This window comes from Hippopotamus amphibius, chromosome 3, assembly GCF_030028045.1.
Source record: "Hippopotamus amphibius kiboko isolate mHipAmp2 chromosome 3, mHipAmp2.hap2, whole genome shotgun sequence".
In the NCBI taxonomy this organism is placed as follows: Eukaryota; Metazoa; Chordata; class Mammalia; order Artiodactyla; family Hippopotamidae; genus Hippopotamus; species Hippopotamus amphibius.
Window position 1 is genome coordinate 132740104 of NC_080188.1, and position 18032 is coordinate 132758135.

General features: G+C 50.1%; 3 protein-coding genes across 3 annotated transcripts; 2 read left to right on the forward strand and 1 right to left on the reverse strand.

Moving 5' to 3' along the window:
* The first annotated feature begins 1492 nt into the window (after window positions 1-1492).
* NDUFS2 (NADH:ubiquinone oxidoreductase core subunit S2) lies at window positions 1493-9803 on the forward strand. The gene is made up of 14 exons (XM_057728542.1): window positions 1493-1616; window positions 2427-2533; window positions 4538-4728; window positions 6224-6344; window positions 6517-6629; window positions 6884-6958; window positions 7139-7216; window positions 7348-7433; window positions 7638-7757; window positions 8428-8557; window positions 8837-8932; window positions 9108-9191; window positions 9334-9391; window positions 9577-9803. Exons 1-14 carry the CDS (start codon window positions 1522-1524, stop codon window positions 9612-9614), a joined length of 1392 nt encoding a protein of 463 aa, XP_057584525.1. The 5' UTR covers window positions 1493-1521; the 3' UTR covers window positions 9615-9803.
* Window positions 9804-9918: 115 nt separating this feature from the next.
* Window positions 9919-13586, forward strand: FCER1G (Fc epsilon receptor Ig). The gene is made up of 5 exons (XM_057728543.1): window positions 9919-10489; window positions 12333-12424; window positions 12585-12620; window positions 13045-13065; window positions 13230-13586. Exons 1-5 carry the CDS (start codon window positions 10180-10182, stop codon window positions 13290-13292), a joined length of 522 nt encoding a protein of 173 aa, XP_057584526.1. The 5' UTR covers window positions 9919-10179; the 3' UTR covers window positions 13293-13586.
* Window positions 13587-15909: 2323 nt separating this feature from the next.
* APOA2 (apolipoprotein A2) lies at window positions 15910-17123 on the reverse strand. The gene is made up of 4 exons (XM_057729719.1): window positions 17099-17123; window positions 16867-16942; window positions 16464-16593; window positions 15910-16092 (listed from the first exon to the last, which is right to left on the reverse strand). The coding sequence occupies exons 2-4, from the start codon at window positions 16916-16918 to the stop codon at window positions 15975-15977; spliced, it is 300 nt and encodes a 99-aa protein (XP_057585702.1). The 5' UTR covers window positions 16919-16942; window positions 17099-17123; the 3' UTR covers window positions 15910-15974.
* Window positions 17124-18032: the final 909 nt, after the last annotated feature.

Genomic DNA, 18032 nt, shown 5'->3' on the forward strand with positions numbered 1-18032 from the left:
CGTCTTCCCTCACTAGCACCACATTCACTGTGTTTTAGCTATACAGGGAGAAAAGGCCCGGGGAGAGGGTAGGGAATGAGGGGGGGGGCAGGGAGTCATAGCCTCTGCCTGGGTCTGTGGGGGCTGCCCAGTCTACACAGGCCCCAGTCCGTTCCCACAGCCAGGGACATAGCCCCACCCTTTGGTACACGTCCCATTAGGTCAACTTCCAGGCTAGAAGTCTGGCTTTCCCTTCTTTCTTTGTAGCTAAGAATTCCCTGTCTCTGCCATTCTCCTGGTCTGTCTGCCCCACCCTGCTGCACTGCTGCACTGCTGGTGGGCTACGGCCCAGGGACCCTGTCTGGGGGAGACCTGGGGGAGGCCTCTTTCTAGGCCCCAAGTGGGAGGGACGTGCAAACTTCACGGGTGGCCCAGCTGGAGCTGGGCTTGGAGGCAGAGAGAAAAGGAACTAGCTCCAAGGCTGGAAAACTCCTCTTTGTCTCTTCCACACAGAATTGGGATCAGACTCCTGGTGGTACTACATTTCTACACTGTTGGCCAGGATAGCGGCCAGGTCAGAAAGATATGAGACTGACCCAGGATGGAAGTGGGATGCAAGGCATCCCTAAGCGCACTTCCTGGGTCTGTAATTCTGTAGGTTCTGGAAGCTTTTTTTTAAATTGGTGTATAATAGCTTTACAATGTTGTTAGTTTCTGCTGTACAATGAAGTGAATCAGCTATATGTATACACATATCTGGTTCCCACTAGCTATCTATCTTACACATGGTAATTTACGTCAAACCCAATTCATTCCAGCTTCCCTTTCCCTCTCTGTGTCCACACGTTCAGTGTCACCCATAGCGGACCTCCTCTACTCAGCTGGGATAAGGCGGCTCCTACACATCCCAGCATCCCGTTCCAATGCTGGTGGGCTTGGCGTCCTATTCTCTTTTCATTTCGATTTGGCGAGAGCTCTCAGACCCGCCCAGTCCCACTTGGGCCCCTTTTCCCTAACCCATTTAGGCCACGTGGAAATCAGCTAGCTCGCCCTGCTCCGAATCTTTTGGATTCGGGGATAATGAGGTAAATGGCAAGGCCTGGGGCTACCCCAGAAGGGCTGGGCTCAGACACAACCGGAGAGCAGGCCGACAGGAGCGGGGCAGCGCAGGTGAGCGGTGGGGAAGGGCCCCCATGTGAGTGTGCGCCTGAGACCGGACAGCAGATCATTTTCTAAGGTGCGCAGGCAGCTCGGCGAGGGGGCGCGAGGGGCACCGCTGCCCGCGGCAGGGGTGGCCAGTTTCTTCGTCTCAGCCTTGGAATAGCCCGTCAGGAGCGGTGGGAAGCACCTTCCCCCGCCTCCGGTATTTAAGCGAAGGTGAAGCCGAGGTGCAGAACCCGGATGTTGTCAGGTCCGCAGTCGGCGACGCCGCCAGCTTCCAAGAGGGCGGCTGCGTGGTGCCAATAGGAGAGAAGCCCACAAGGAGGCGCGCAAGAGGCACTTCCGCCCGGTTCTCCTTCCCGCAGTCTATGGCGGGGCAAGATGGCGGCGCTCAGGGCTCTGTGCAACCTCCGGGGCGTCACGGCCCAGGTGCTGCGACCCGGGGCTGGGGCCCGACTGCCGATTCAGCCCAGCAGGTGAGACCAAGGGCAGCCCTTGATGCGCTGTGGCCAGGGCTAGGGTTTCTCGAGTCTGGGGACTCCACGGGCCTTGTGACCCTCTAGGAAAAAATGACCCGGGCCCGTGACCCCTCGCCCAGGCCTGTTCTGTCGGGTTCCAAGATCCAGTGGCGTCTGCTCTGGCCGAGGGAGGAAAGAGGGTTTGAGCTCGATCTTCCAGGGGTCAAATCCGTTGGAGGGAAACGCTGCCTCTCAGCGTTAGTGGTAATGTCACCCTCCCCTTACGTCCTGCTGCTTTTCCCAGACCCCATCACGGGTGGGGCGCAACTGGTGAAAAGTCTCCTTAGACATCGTGGAAGAAGAGGAGAGCAACCCCGATGGACTTAAGGGAGGAACATAGACCAAGAATCCCCAGGTTGGCCCCAGTGCATCACTCTGGCCATACCTGAGCAGAGCCAAGGAGCCAGCATGCCCCACCCCCCCTTCCTTATCTGACTCTTTGGTTGACCTTGAATGAAATAAATATCTTTCTTGCATTGATATTCACAAGGCTGGGAATATGAACATGACCAGAATTTAAAGAAGCTGGGATCCCCAACTTTGCATGCATAGGGGTGACGGGTGAAGTGATTCTGGGAATAAGTTGTTAGCAAGAATGGAACCTCTAGAGTTCCAGCTTGTTCTGCCAAAGCTGCACAGCTCTGTGTCAGTGACTTGGCACTGAAGCAGCCAGGACACCCTTCCCTGGACTCACCTGAAAGTGAATGGGAGCAGAGGGGCCAAGCACCGTTCAGGCCCTTTTTCTAGGATCTGTCATTACCTCCCCAGAGGTGCCCGGCAATGGCAGCCAGATGTGGAGTGGGCAGAGCAGTTTGGGGGCGCTGTCATGTACCCTACCAAGGAAACAGCTCACTGGAAGCCTCCACCTTGGAATGGTGAGTGCCCAGTGCCACTGTCCCAACCCATACCCACCCTGCCCTAAGCTGATATCTAAGTGCTCTTGAGCTTTCTGTCTGAGGCATATTTTAGCCCCCAACTCTTTTTGTTTCTTTAACCTTGCAACTCAACACACATGATAATAGTGATAATAGAGGGTATTTGTCAAGCAGAATATTCTAGGAGAAAAGAAAGAGGAGGTCCCAGCCAACACTCGAAGATCCACACCAAATTTATATCTTTAGCTTCAGCTTTTCCAGAGGTTCAGTGTATTTCCATCTCCCTTGCTTGACAAGGTGGTTTCTCCCACTGGCACCCAAATGAAACCCTTCTGAATACAAAACATTTTTCCCCCATCAAAACTATCTCTTTCTTGTGATTTTTGATTTAGATCATTGACTCCCTCATTCTCCTAATCCCTCAGGATTGAACTTTTTAATCATCTTTGGCTCTCTTTTCTCTCTTGTCCTCCATGTCTATATCCAATAAAATGCAGATTCTTTAATTATGTTTCACATCTGATCAACTCTCCCTTTGTCATTTCGATTTATTTTGTATTAGACCTTGATTACTCCTGGAGTCTCTTTGATGGGTTCCTGCCACTAATATAGGCCCCTCCAGCTATCCTGTACAATGTGTACGCCATTATGGTCTCCAGACATCATTTTAGCGTGTCGTTTGTTCTTTTGCTCAAAAACCTTCAAAGGAACTTCAAGTTACCTTTCAAAAATTTAACAGTAACAACAGCTGTGTGCTTACCATGTGCTGAGTGTTTTTGTGTGCGTTAGTTCACTTAGTCGTTACAACAACCCTGTGAGAGTGATACTAATATTATCCCAATTTTGAGGAAATTATGGTAGGGAGATTAGAAGGTGGTTGAGGACACAGATGGGTTTTTATGTGGGTCTGTCTGACTCCAAAGCCCATGATGAAGAATTTTGGTTGCATAGGTAGACTCTGGTTTCAGATCTCAACTCTCCATTTACCAGTGAATAAAGTGTGTACTTCGTAGCATTATTGTAAGGATTAAATGAGATACTAGTAACACAAACCACTTTGTGTAGTGACTGGCTGGTGCTAAGTCCTCCCTAGGTGTTGTTAATAACACTGATAATTGAACCACTACCCCCTACTGCCTGCCAACACTGATCTTCTGTCTCTTGGTAGATAAGAGTTCCGCAGATGTTTACTTCCTTGTTTCTAAGATGTGACATGTGTTGATTCCGTAGCCTGTGATGCCTGTTCTCTCTGCCTATCGGAATTGTTCCTTGTGTCTAAGAACCAACTCATATCTTGCTTCCACAAAGGCTTCACAGTGTTCTTTCCTTTCTTTAAACACTTAATGGCTTAGCAGCTTACTTGGCAACTTGTAAATTTGACCTGTGTTACTAGTTTCTCACATGTACTTATCTGCCAAATTAAATTGTAAGCCTCTTGGGGGTAAAAACTGTCAATTAGTAGCAGTAAGAATTAAGTATAGCTTTCCCGGTTAGTTGGCCGTTCAGCACACACATCTGGAGGGCAGTGTATCTTGGTGGTTAAGAGCGTGGAGTCTGGGGCTGACCAGGCCGAGCCAAATCCTGCCTCTGCCACTTGCTCTGAGAGTCCATTTATCCTTTCTAGCCTCAGTTTCTCCAGTAAGATGGCAGTAGTGATAGTATCAACTACTTATATGGTTGTCGAAATAATTGAATTAATTAAAATAAGTGCTTAGAGTAGTGCCTAGCACATAATAAGGACTGTATCTATCATTATTTTCTTTTTTTAAAGGTCTTCTGAAAGACATGGAAGGAGTGAGCTTCATGGTCCCTCTCATCAGAAAGTTTAGATTTCCCTTCCCTTTTTCCCATCTAACGGTCTTCTTCCTGGTTATGTTAAAGGTTAGGAAATTAGCAGGGTAGGGATGGTGAGATGGAAGGTCTGCAGGGAGACGCTAGCTCCTTGCTGTCTTTGGGGATTCTCAAAGGAAATACTATTTGGCTCAACTATTTCCCACTTCTCAGATGTGGACCCTCCAAAGGACACACTGGTGTCGAACCTGACCCTGAACTTTGGGCCCCAGCACCCAGCAGCCCATGGAGTCCTGCGGCTAGTGATGGAATTGAGTGGGGAGATGGTGCGGAAGTGCGACCCTCACATCGGGCTGCTGCACCGAGGCACTGAGAAGCTCATTGAATACAAGACCTATCTGCAGGTGTGGGGGGTGAACAGGAGGCCCGTCAACAGGACCTGGGGATGCTTTAGCCTGGGACTTTGCCAGTTTGCTCCCCCAAAACCCCAGGGGAGGAGGGTGTTGAGGGGGTTAGCCTGTTGAAGTTATTAGGACAGTTTTGTTTGGGAGGATGGAGGGATGTGACAGGGGATGCTTGACTTGAATCATCTGGATTTGGTTTATCCAGGAGAAATGCTTTAGAGCCAAAGCTATACTCCTGGCTTTTCTCTGGCTGACTTTTGGCTGGCCCCTTTACCTTTGCTCTAGTGCCTCAGTTTCTCTGCTCTTATGTCATACTTGTACGTCAAAAGCTGGTGTCCCTGGGGTCAGGGAGAGAGGAGAGAGACGTCAGCTCCTCAGGATTAACAGCTGATTCTTGTATCTTCCAGCGTTCTAAGTTTGTTTTTGAAATATTCAGTGAGTCAGAGTGACCGGGAGGGAGTTTGTGACAGAGTTTGCCGTTTTTAGGAGAACTCTGTGACCCAGATAGTGAGGGTCAGATTTGAAGAAATTGGATCTGGAATAGGAATCTGAAGTTTTTTTCTTACTGTCTTGAGAAAGGTCTTGATAACAGAGGGTGATGGGGTTAGGATTTAGAACTGGCTGAATAGAATATGATTCCCCCAGAGAGTCCAGGCAATGATGGTTTCTGGTCCCTGAGTCCATGGAGTTAACCCCTGTAGCTTTATCCCACGTCACTGTGACATCAGGGCAAGAACTGGCTGTCCCACAGAGAGGCGTCTTAGCTCCACCTCCTTCCTGGAAGCTGAAGCTGATTCAGCAAACAGCTGGGACTAGCTTTCTTGGTATTCGAGGCAAGAACTATTTCTACCTAATAATTCCTACAGAAACAAATCCCATCCTTCTTGGTGCTCTTTCTTAATTTCCTCCTAAGGTTACCTTTCTCCTTCAGTATCTGAGAGAGGCGTTTTTTTTTTTTTGACAGAGGTGACATTTGGCCCAGAAGACTTGGTTGGCAGTGGTGTGCTGGAGACAGCTCATACTGGCTCACAAGAACAGATTGTTAAATTTTCAGGAATTTTGTGAGCCAGTTGTTAAACACAGCCGTTATTAAAAATTAAATTATACTAGCTTGTGATTTAATACATTACATTAAAAATCAAGTTAAGAACTACATTTTTCTGTGCTGTGTTCTTTAGATATTTACTTTTATTGTATCTGTATAATGGTGTGCTACTCTGCTCAGTGCTGTCTGTGTTCAATTATATAATATTGGTAGTTTAAAATGGGACCTGGTAGGAGTATTTTCACCATGGAAATTGGCAAGCATGACAAGTCAGAGTCCCTCCACCCCCACCCCTTCAGTGTGTTTCATCCTGCCTTTGCTAAGGCTCCTGCGATTGGGAAGGCTTATGTAGCACTGACCTCTGATGCCCTCTGAGAACAGTGCTTCTAGCAGCCAGACTGGGGGTTCCGTGGCCTGTTAGATGTGATCCAAATTCCTCCCTCTTCCCAGGCCCTGCCGTACTTTGACCGGCTAGACTATGTGTCCATGATGTGTAATGAACAGGCCTATTCACTGGCTGTGGAGAAGTTGCTTAACATCCAGCCTCCTCCTCGGGCACAGTGGATCCGAGGTATGCCCCCCCTCTTCCTGTGGCCCGCTACGTGCCAGCACAGTGCCTCTGCCCCCTCTTTGGAGCATTGAGCTGGAGCTTAGTGGGCAGACCCCAGGCTCTGCCCAGAACTGCTCTTTCAGCCTGGATCCTTAGCTCCTATATCCGTCTCCTCTTGTCTTCGCCTCCACAGTGCTGTTTGGAGAAATCACTCGGCTTTTGAACCACATCATGGCTGTGACCACACATGCCCTGGACATTGGGGCCATGACCCCTTTCTTCTGGATGTTTGAAGAAAGGGAGAAGGTATGAGAAGGAGGAAAGGATAGGAAAAGGGAAGGAGGTACCGGAGGTAGAGAAGGTATGAAAGAGATGAGAGTAAAAGGAGAGAGGTCATTTAGGGGGAGAAGGTACTTTTAACCTGGGGTATATTCTTAAGGAGCTCTGTGTCATGAGCGGTTCATTGGGTGCCAGTAGGCTGGGGGCGGGGGAGTAGACCACCATGGTGTTGGACTTAGGGGCCCAGGACTTTTCACTAATTCCCAGTCTGTCCTGTCAAGATGTTTGAGTTCTACGAGCGAGTGTCTGGGGCTCGGATGCATGCTGCTTATGTCCGGCCAGGAGGTGTGCACCAGGTGAGCAGGCTCCCTGCCTCCCGTACAGTCCAGTCCTTGCTTGTGTGGTCTGTGGCCACTGGAGGGCGGCCCTGGCTGATGGAAGGGCTAACCCTGTAGCCCCAAGGTGGGGAGGCAGAGCTGGCCCTCCTCTGTGGAGGCTGTGCTATGCTCCCTGTTGATCCTCTGTTTGTCTTCTAGGACCTGCCCCTGGGGCTTATGGATGACATTTATGAGTTTTCTAAGAACTTCTCTCTTCGGATTGATGAGCTGGAGGAGGTAAGATAGGAGTCAGTGGGAAAAAATCCCTCTTTTCCCCCAAGAAGGTTTTGTGGGGTTTTAGTCCCCAGTTGTAAAGAAATACAGGGGTATTTGAAGAGCGTTCACACACCAGCTTTCTTGCTCAACAGATGCTGACCAACAATAGGATCTGGCGAAATCGGACAGTCGACATTGGGGTTGTAACAGCAGAAGACGCACTTAACTATGGTTTTAGGTGTGAGGAATAAGACTTCTCTCCTTAGGGGTGGGTGGGTTCCAGCTTTATACCTTGGCTTCAGGTGTGGCGCTTTCCTTGCCATGCTGACTTTGTATACCATGCCCAGAGCGTGCGGGAGGCAGGGGGGAGACTAGGGAAGAGAGCATGCCTCTTTTCTTGGTTTGTGGAAGCTGACCCTTGGTCCCGTTATACTTTCGACAGTGGGGTGATGCTCCGGGGCTCAGGCATCCAGTGGGACCTGCGGAAGACTCAGCCCTATGATGTTTATGACCAGGTGGAGTTTGATGTTCCTGTGGGCTCTCGAGGGGACTGCTACGACAGGTGAGGCCCAAATCCTTTCTCAGCTCATTGTCTAAATTTCCTCTTGACTACTTTCTTCTTTCTCATACTTTCCAGTATCTGTTAGCACTCTTGTGTGTGTTAAACTAGGTTGCTGTTCAAAGCACTTTCACATATGGGACATCTTATTTTACCCTTCTATTCTCCTTATGTCTTAGATGGAACTAGTTTTGGCTGCATCTTATAGCTGAGAAAGCTGAAACATAAAAGTTAGAGATTAGTCTGGGATTATTCTGCTAGCAGTGCTTGAGACTAGAGTTTTCCTGATCCAGTGCTCTTCCCACTAGATTCTGAGCTTCAAATTTCATTCCTCTTTACTGACCCCAAGAAAAATGTGCTATTGTTTTCTTTTTGAGTCAGTTTGACTCTCACCTGTTCTACACGCCAAAAAATGTTTGAGGGTAATTAAAGAGGGAAATACTACAGGACACAGTGTGCAAAAACTAGGGGAGGATTTGGGTAAGGACCTAGTACTAGAATCAGAAGACTATAGGTGTTATATGGGTGGCCAGGCCAAGCAGAGGTGCCGTACTGGGAGAAGAGAATGAGGAAGGTTACCTACACTCTTCAGTTCAGCAGGGACATCCTTCCGGCCTCACCTCTGACCCTCCGCTGCTCTGCTCTTGTCCTGAGTCTGTCTCGTCTACTTCAGGTACCTGTGTCGGGTGGAGGAGATGCGCCAGTCCCTTCGGATCATCTCACAGTGTCTGAACAAGATGCCTCCCGGGGAGATCAAGGTTGACGATGCCAAAGTGTCTCCACCTAAACGAGCAGAGATGAAGGTTGGCTATAGAGAGAGGGAAAAGGGGGAAAGGGGGCAGCGGCTGGGGAAGAGTATCTTTGGATTAAATCCTACCTTTCAGTTTTCTTTTTTCAAAGAATTCACTGTATAAGGTTCCTAATCTCCTGTAGCCTCCTCTCTCTTTCTGTATCTTCTCTGCTCACCAACTTACATGTGGGATTTTAGACTCCCTGGGAGTGGAGGTTATTTTCTGTGTGTGGGAAGGCCTACTGTACAGTTTGGATCTGGCTTATTGATGCTCTCTTTTTCCTCTCTCCAGACTTCTATGGAGTCATTGATTCATCACTTTAAGTTGTATACTGAGGGCTACCAAGTTCCTCCAGGGGCCACATACACTGCCATCGAGGCTCCTAAGGTGAGACAAGAAGGGGCAGGAAAAGACGGTATGTGGAGTGGGTGACGGGAGACAGATGTTCAAATAAATACTCGTTCATCAATGAGAGGACACGAGGTTGAACAGAGAGGTTTTTGTTGGCAGAGGAAAGTGTTCTTCCTATTAATGGAGGCAGCTAACCTTCTTCCTCGGACAGGGAGAGTTCGGGGTGTACCTGGTGTCTGATGGCAGCAGCCGCCCTTATCGATGCAAGATCAAGGCTCCTGGGTTTGCCCACCTGGTAAGAACCAGTCCGAGTGATTCCAACTCGAATACATTAATCCAGTAATTCACGACCTTGGTTGAGATTTTTATGAACTTTCATTCTTTCTCCTTCACCCTGCTAGTCTTGCCTAACACTGTTGCTGTCTTAATCTCTCCAGGCTGGTTTGGACAAGATGTCTAAGGGACACATGTTGGCGGATGTCGTTGCCATCATAGGTACAAGGCCTGTCGTGCAGTAGCGGTGTTCTAGGCACGGGAGTTTGGGACTCTGATTGGGAACAGAAACTGAACAGTTCCTGTTCAGCATAGACTATGGGCATAGACTCAAATCCTCCGTCTCCTAGTAACGAGTTGTAGATCCTTAGTAACATCACTTTTTTCTCCTCCCCCTGACCTCTTAGGTACCCAGGATATTGTGTTTGGAGAAGTAGATCGGTGAGCAGGGGAACAGCATTGGACCTCCCTGCCTAGCTGCTTCATCTGCGGAGTCTGTCCGTCGTTGGAAATGGGACTGTGTGTGTGTGTGGTGTGTGTGTGTACACGTACATGAATGCTTAGCTGTCAGGCGTTCTGAGCACGTACTAGGAAAGGAGAAATAATAAATTAGCCGCCTTCTGGCCCCATGCCCAAAATTCTGGTGTGTCTTTCTCAGTATCTTACTGTCTTTCACTTTGATGGGAAACGTGTGAGTGTTTGTTAACCCTCTACTTCTCTGTTAGACTCAGTCCTTAGCAGTTTTTCCTGTTCATCTCCGCCCCTTTTGTGACTCTTGTCCTTTCCACTTCTCCATTCCCCATTTCCTCTTTTTCCCCTCACTTCCCCCTGCCCAAACCTTGCTGTCCACACTAACTGGTAAACTCAAATAAAGACTGGGTACAGAGTTCCAGGTGGGAGAGAAAGGCGCTATCGTGGGGTCTTGGAGAATCTCAGGAGGCAATTTATCACAGCTCTGTCTCTGAACAGGGCTAGAGTGAGAGAGCAGGTTTGGATAGCCTTTCCCAAACATGGGCGTCCCCTCTTTCCGCGGTAGTAGGGGCTTGGTCACCGAAGGACGGAGGCATGAGACCAGATCTCCTAGCTCCCTTAGTTGGCCCTCCGGGAGCCGCCCAGTCTCTGGTGCAGGAAGGGGAAGGGGCCAGAGCTGGGAGGAAGGCGTGGCAGGAAGGGGGGAACTCTGTGGTCAGGGAGCGGCTCTCAGAGCACAGCTGCGCAGTGCTGTCAGAGCGTCCGATCCCCAGCTCACGGCCCCTCAGCCCCTGCCCAAGATGATTCCAGCAGTGGTCTTGCTCTTACTCCTTTTGGTTGAACAAGCAGGTGAGAGGGTTTGGTGAGGGACAGTAAGCTGGGCTCCAGGGTGGGAATCAAGGGCATGTGTCTGAGGGCCGAGGCAGGGACAGACGGAAGAAGGCCGGCACTGGGCAGGTGGGCACAGAGACCCTGAGGCCGGTCCTTTCTCGTCCCCTTCTTACTTTCTCGTCGCCTTCTTACTTTCTCATGACCGGCACACGCGTAAGCCTTCAGTTTGGCGGAGGAGGGGAGTGGTAGTATGACATGAAAAGCTGATCTGGGGAAAAGCTCTGTTTCCCATGATAGCATTTTCTGTGCGGTGCCTCTGGTCTTATCCACTGGGAGCTGATCCCTAGCTGGTTAAGTAAGATTTATAAAGCCCCCTTTAGGAAGGCAGGGGCCTGTCCCTGTGCTTAGGAGTGAGGCAAGGGTCGTCAAACACACGATTGCTGCTTCTGTGGGTCATTACCGAGGCACAGCGGATATGAGGGTGGGCAGCACACCATGCCCTGTTCTAGAGAGGAGCGTCCACTGAGTGATGGAGGCAGAAGTGGGAAAGTCTCTGCAGCTCTGAGGCTGCAGTCATTCTCTGAACTCTCACTTCTTGCTCTCTTTGGGTTGTCTGTTTTGAAGAGGGATAGTTACAGCTGGGGTTCGGGAAGGAAGAGGTTAGTGAAACTTAAGGGACAATGGGTACATTAAAAGAGATGGACTGGGATGGACTCCCACCAGCCCAGCTGTGAAGGGAGGGAAGGGCTAAGTGAACGTCCAGTCTACTGCCGTGAGCGGAGGGCACAGGGGCACGGAGGCATAAAAGAGAGGGCACAAACTTTGAAAGCAGAAAACCTGAATTTGAATTCCAGCTCTGTCACGTATCTCTGTGATGCTAAATGTGTTACTTATCTTTTCTGAGCCTTGGTTTCGTCATGTACAAAATGGCGATGATGTTTCCCTCAAGGGGTAGTTTTGAGATTTATGCAACACTGTGTGTGAAAGAGCATCACAGAATAAAACGTACTTTACCCATATGTCACATGCCCATGAGCTCTTCTGATAAGGGGTCAGGGCAGATGGAGGCTGGAGCTCAGACTTCATTTGATTTTTTTTAATTGCACAAAACTTCCTCTCTCTCCGTAGCCCAGAGTGAGTGAATAACAGGGCAGAGAATCGGAGCCAGAATCCTTGTGGCCGTTCCCTTGAGCCTGGGCTGACACACTCGCTCAGCCTTGTGTGCAGAGCCATCGGGATTTATAAGGCCAAGGAAAGAGGGCACCTTGTTTTTACATATTTAAGTCTGGTGGTGGGGCGGGGCGGGGGGCACAGAAGGCGATGTGGCTAAGGCTAGATGACCAATAATAGAGTGATTGCCATCCCTCCCTTCCCCAGCTCACATCCTTCCTGTCCAGCCCTCAGCCACAGGTCACAGGACTTCTTAGCAGAGACACCCCTGTGGTTTCTTTGCTGAAATTTGTCACTGCCTCCCCTCACTGTACCCCTCTGGGCTGAGGTTTTGGTCTTAGCCCAGTGAACTCAAATGGGTCCCTTGAGGGCTATGGAGTGCTCAGCGGTGCCTGAGGAACCCACAGTGCTAAAAAGAGAGGGTTGGGGGCTGAGGGGGAAGCTCAATTCTCAGAACATATACGTTCCATCACAGCATAACCCTTCACACTTCATGTCCTACCCCTACCCTAGGGGAGGGAGAGGAGGGAGAGGTGAGAGAAATAGGAATCCAGAGAGGACGATGAAGTTTCTTCCCTTGAAGGGTGCCCTCCAGGTCCCATCCTACCTCCTAGAGCCCTTTCCTTCTCTCCTCTGAGCACCAGACTTTCCCTGCTGCTCCTGATCCCATGGGTACCCTCTGTCCCCTCAGCGGCCCTGGGAGAGCCTCAGCTCTGCTATATCCTGGATGCTATCCTGTTTTTATATGGTATTGTTCTCACCCTGCTGTACTGTCGACTCAAGGTAAGGCTGGGGCAGAGTGGGGTGAGGGCTGGAAGGAGAAGCGGAAGGGTGCTGGCAGCATGGCTTCGAGGAGAGGGAATAAAAAGGGTTCCTCTACAAAGTTTGAGGGGGGCGTGGGCCACTAACTTCGCCTTTACTAATGACCTTTCCCCTACTCCAGCTGCAGGTGCGAAAGGCAGCTGTAGCCAGCTATGAGGTATGGACCTTTCCTCAACCGGGTGTCAATAAATTTTCAGACTCTCAACTCTTCTGGGGCTTTAGCCGTGGGGTCTGCGGTCTCTGGGGGGCATGAGACTCAGGTGCTGCTCTGTATAAGCTTCAGCGTTCCCCCTCCCACCTTATCCTACCTACCCTGCCACCTAGCCAAGTCACAAGTAAAATATTCAACAGGTGATGAGGAAGAGTCACGTGTAGGGTGACAATGGGTACGTGAGAGAGCCATATGTTGTGTGTGTATGTGTGCTGGTAGCCATACAGGCCCTAGAACATCCATGGAAGTGCCCTGTAGCCCAAGGGCCCAGCCACCCCTGGCCAGGTTCCTCCCTGGGTGGGGGAGAAGATGCTGACGGGCCCTGGAGGAGGTGTGGGTGTTTAATGCTTTGCTCCTTTCATCTCTGCAGAAATCAGATGGCATTTACACGGTGAGTGAATCTATCTCCCCACCCCCTGCCCCCAGTCCCAGGAAGTCAGCAGAAGAGGGTGGCTTTTGAGTGACCTTTGGAAGGGGTTAGAGGGCCTGTGGGGGTGGGTAGGAGACCCTGTGATGGGCTCAAGCTCTTGATTATCCTCTGACCTCTACCTCCAGGGCCTGAGCACCAGGAACCAGGAGACTTATGAGACCCTGAAGCACGAGAAACCGCCACAATAACTTTAGAACAGATGCCCTTGGTCACTTCCTTCTTCCACTCTCCTTCTAGCCTGTAGTTGGCATCACATATGCCTCCCTGCCGTCAATGCCTGCTGACCCTGTCCCTGTAATGATGCTATGCCCCCCATTAATAGACACCAGCGGCTCCTCCTCCCTGTCAAAGACCTCAGATGCTCTTCATTAAGTTTATATTCTAGTCTCACCCCTTTATGCCACCCTTCTCCTCTTCCCCATCCCCAGCTCCCACTAAACAATGGGAAGGGACTAACATCAATAAAGCCACCACAGACTGGACTCTATTCATTCATTCACATAACGTATGTTTATTCAGCCTCTACTAGCCTAGGCTGGATACTGAGGGTATCATAAGGCAAACTTAGTTCCTGACCTTCCGTAACTCATAGTTTAATAGACTTCAGAGCCGTTTTACTTGATTGAGGGATGAATGGTGACTGTGAAGGAGGGAAGGATGAGACCCTTGAGCCCCAGGTTCTCTAGCGGAGAGCTGGAGCAGGGAGTAATGTGTTGGGACTCTAGGCACATTCAGAGACATGCGAACCCAAGAAGTGACTTCTGCACCCAGCTTGGCCCTCTGCGTCTGACAACTGAAACAAGGTTGGGTTGCGGGGAAGCGTGGCTGTCCAACCCCAAATAGTCATCAATTGAGATCAGAGTGGGCTTCAGGGAGCAGTGTGAGCACAGTTCACGATATACATGCATATGGGCATCGGCAGAGCTGAAAAGCCAAACATGCAGAAGGGATGGTGCGACAAAAGCTTGTTTGGTGCTCCTAATGGAAGGTTTTATGGGAACAGTGTTTTCAGTGGATTCCGGGGCAAGAGGGACCTGAGGGGGCCAGGTCGGGGTTGGAGGAGGGTAAGGCGAACGGGAACAAGTCAGGTCCAGATGGGAGGCCAGGTCCTCCAAGTGCATGGGTGAGCGGTGAAGGAAACCCCCTTGTCAGTGCCTGTCCTGTTTCTAGACAGGATTCCCTGGAAGCATCTAAATCCCATCGGATGCTGCCAGTCCTACCTCTGATCCAGCAGCCCTGTCCAAAGGGGTCTAGAGTCTCCAGGCTTACTCCTAGCACACCCGCCCCCTCCCCCCGCCCCCGTGCCAGGCAATACTTTGTACTGCATGGTGACTTACACTTTTCATTGTGTTTTCCAGCTTGTTGTACCATTTGATCCACTCATTAACCCCATGAGGAAATTCAGGCTCTTTGAAGTTAGTTACTCTGTTCAAGGTCATCTTGCAAGTGACAGACAAATCTCTGTCCCTGCATGTTTTGCCACGTGAGAAAAAAAAAATACTGAGAAAGAAAGGGGAAGAAAGTGATCATGATTGGCAAAGGTCTTGAAGGCCAGACTGAAGAGGTCAATTAATATGTAGAAGAGAGGGGAGGGATAGATTGGGAATTTGGCATTGGAGTGTACACACTGCTATATTTAAAACAGATAACTAACAAGGACCTGCTGTATAGCACAGGGAACTCTGCTCAATACTCTGTATTAACCTAAATGGGAAAAGAATTTGAAAAAGAACAGATACATGTATGTGCATAACTGAATCAGTCTACTGTACACCTGAAACCACATTGTTAATCACCTATACTCCAATATAAAAGAAAAAAAATACACACACACGCACACACACACACATATACATATATACAGAAGAAATTGGAACCATCTCTGATGTCTGGGGAAAAGGTGATTTCAGATGGGTTATGAGGAATGAGTCAGGGTAGAGAAGTAACAATTTTAAAGATAAAGTGGAAATAAACATTTACCAGAAAATGCCCATTTTCCCATTTTGGGATTGTGAGTCTCCTGTATCATTCTAGCCTGACTTTCATTCCATTTTGATTTAATTCAGGTATCACAGCTACCAGAATTTCACAAGTCCCACACGTCCAGCAAGTTGGAGACCTGTCAGGCCTTTAACTGCCTATCCTGTCTGCTCGCTCCAGGCTCTAAGATGGCTATCAGAACTTAGTCCAGTTCTATTGACAGCACCTGGATAATAGTGGGGGAAAGGCTTGGAATGGGTGTTCCCCAGACAGGGGGTCTAGGTGAGAGGTTTCAAAGGGAAGGATTAGAGAACCTCCAGGGAGAGGAGTCTTTTATTGCAGGATGGGGGGAAACATAGTATTCCCCTGGCTCAGAACGGAAGGGAGGGACCTTGGGTGACACCTCTGGCCTCATTTTTGGGAAGCTTTCTCCTCTTCAGAGTGTGATAGAGGAAATTTTGAGGGGTGTTCTCACTTCCTGTGACCTCTAGGACTCTAGGGATTCAGTTCATGAAACGTTCATGCCTTTCAAGGCACCATGTCCAAGGCAAAGTCTCTTTAGCTTCTCCTACAGGGCCGGTCCCAGGCCTGTGGAAAGACTCCCTGGGTTTGGAGTAGAGTCACAGGCACCCCCACCCTGTCACTGGTCTCTTTAACCCTTTCTCTGCCCCTTCACACCAAAACCCCTCTCCTGTTAGAAGCAGATTTTAATGTGTTCTCCCTCCTACTCCTCCCCCACTACCCATACTTCTCCCAGTCTCCAAAATATACCAGGCTCGCAACTCGATTCCTTCAATACTTATTGTAGAAAACAAGGAGTGGGTAGGGAGAGGCGCTCTAGTGGGGATTCCAGGGGTCAGCCAGGGATGGAAGGCAATGATCAGGACACCTCACTTGGCAGCAGGCTGTGTTTTGAGGTCCATAAAACTGCCCAAGAAGTTAAGCAGCTCGGTTCCAACCTTCTTGACCACGGGCACCAGCTGCTCCTGTGCCATCTCCAAGTAGGTCCTGGAAATGCACAGGGATTAGAAATCAGGGTGAGTGACTGGTAGGGGTCTTCTTGGGGGTGGGAGGTGAGACCCAAGTCCCCAAACTTTAGTGTCTATCCTGGCATGGCAAAACTCCTAGGAGGAGAGGCAAGCCCTCCACTGGGCAGAGGAAAAGACCATAGAGATAGAAATTCAAAGCCCAGTTCCTGCTACCTCTATCTGTCCAAGAGGTCCATGGGATCTGTGGGGTGATGAAGGCATTTTCTCTACAATTTAAACCTCATCCTCCCTAACCCCCACCCCTGAGCTCAGTCTTCTGTGGGACCTCCCAGCTTCCCCTCTTTCTCTCCCCAGCCCCCTGGTCCCTGAATCCCCTTTATTGAGACTTACTTGGCCTGGGTTTGAAGCTCTGCGCTCTTGGCCTTCAGCAGGTCCTTGCCATAGTTGGTCATAGTCTGGACATACTGAGAGACCAGGCTCTGCAGATTTGGCTCCTCTGCCTGTCTCCGCACCACAGCCCCTGCACATACACAGAAACACACACACACGTGCTCAGCTGAGTCCCCGACAGTGAGTCCCACATCTCTGCAGTACTCAGCCTCAGCTCTCAGCCCTCTCCCTGAACAGATACCCAGCTCCAGGTCTTTGGATGGGCTTTCTGGACTTTAGAGATGGAATGATTTTCCTTTTAAGCTCTCTGGTTGCCAGACCTGAGCAGAGGAGCACAGGCAGCTGGGCAGCTAGGACCCAAGCACCTTCTCCTCCTTGGGACCCCCCTCCAGATCACACCCACCTTCAAGGCTACAGATGGTAAGGAGCAGCACAGTCACTGCAAGCAGCTTCATGGTGTTAATGGTAGCAAAAGTGGCCTGTGAACAGTTCGGGACAGGGGAGGTCACTGAAGTTGAATGAGCTTCGGCTCCTCCCCAGAGACCCCTACCTCCATGGCCATTCCAACCTGGTTCCCTCCCTTTCTACAATTAAATCTTTGGATACTGCCCACATCTCTTACTCCCTTATTGTACCTAGTCAGCGTTGCTGTCCTTGCCGTCTGTGCCTCATCTGGCTGGGAAGGCAGGGGCTATATATCTTTATGTTTCCCCACCTCCCTCTCAGGTGACAAGGACTTTGGAGGCGTCCGGTGGGGCAGAGGCTATGTTGGAGTAAACAAGTTAGAGAAATGGGGGAGGAGAGGACAGCACGCAGGGGACTCACGGTGATGGGGTAGGAGGCAGGGGGTGCAGGCCTTCATGGATGACAAGGGGTACACTTTAGGCCTATTCAAGATTCATTCCTTTGGGGCCTGGGGCCAGTAGTCCTTGGGTTTGAATGCTGCAGAAAGCAGGATTTCTAGGGTTCCCCCCTCCCCCAAAAGCTCTGACATATCAAGCCCTCAGTCGCCATTGGTATCTTTGTCCCATTCTGGGTAGATTTCATCTCCCAACCCTATCTTCCTTCACTGCAACTTGGCAGAGAGGTGCTGAGAAACAGAGCAAAGGAGATAAAATCAGGGACAGGGTGAGAGGAATGTAGCTTAGGAGAATAAGGGTTAGGGCCAGAGGCCAGGTGTGATTGACTCTGTACCTTTTTGAGTTAATGTGTAATGAATGAGATGGGGGAGAAAACACTAGAGCCCAGGATGACCTTCCTGAGGGCTGATCAGTGAGCACAGCCCACTCCCAATAAAACACATTCAGAAAGCAGCCGCTGCCCTCCCCCTGAATTGGCATGTTCTGGTGGGAAAAGAAGTGTGAGAGGTTTCTGCCAAGGATAAAGCTTGAAGGCCTCTGGGCGTTCGATCCCCTTATCAGTTCTTGGCATGGATCAGCCCACGTGAGTCAGCAGGAGCCATGGCATCCCTCTGACCGAGGCCCTGGCCCTTGTCCCAGTCCTATTTTGAGGGAGGGCAGAGGTACATTCCCCAGGCCCAAGGTATTTGAGTGAAATCAGCTAAATAGA

What these genes read in the sequence shown, in the direction of transcription:
- NDUFS2 (XM_057728542.1), top strand. Translation starts at nt 1,522, where the DNA reads ATGGCGGCGCTCAGGGCTCTGTGCAACCTCCGGGGCGTCACGGCCCAG. An exon ending in CTGCCGATTCAGCCCAGCAG is followed by an intron (nt 1,617 to 2,426) that starts GTGAGACCAAGG and finishes TTACCTCCCCAG; the next exon opens with AGGTGCCCGGCAATGGCAGC. An exon ending in TGTTTGAAGAAAGGGAGAAG is followed by an intron (nt 6,630 to 6,883) that starts GTATGAGAAGGA and finishes TGTCCTGTCAAG; the next exon opens with ATGTTTGAGTTCTACGAGCG.
- FCER1G (XM_057728543.1), top strand. Translation starts at nt 10,180, where the DNA reads ATGGGCGTCCCCTCTTTCCGCGGTAGTAGGGGCTTGGTCACCGAAGGA. An exon ending in CCTTTTGGTTGAACAAGCAG is followed by an intron (nt 10,490 to 12,332) that starts GTGAGAGGGTTT and finishes CTGTCCCCTCAG; the next exon opens with CGGCCCTGGGAGAGCCTCAG. An exon ending in CAGCTGTAGCCAGCTATGAG is followed by an intron (nt 12,621 to 13,044) that starts GTATGGACCTTT and finishes TCATCTCTGCAG; the next exon opens with AAATCAGATGGCATTTACAC.
- APOA2 (XM_057729719.1), bottom strand. Translation starts at nt 16,918, where the DNA reads ATGAAGCTGCTTGCAGTGACTGTGCTGCTCCTTACCATCTGTAGCCTT. An exon ending in TACCATCTGTAGCCTTGAAG is followed by an intron (nt 16,594 to 16,866) that starts GTGGGTGTGATC and finishes GTGTATGTGCAG; the next exon opens with GGGCTGTGGTGCGGAGACAG. An exon ending in GAGCTTCAAACCCAGGCCAA is followed by an intron (nt 16,093 to 16,463) that starts GTAAGTCTCAAT and finishes GTGCATTTCCAG; the next exon opens with GACCTACTTGGAGATGGCAC.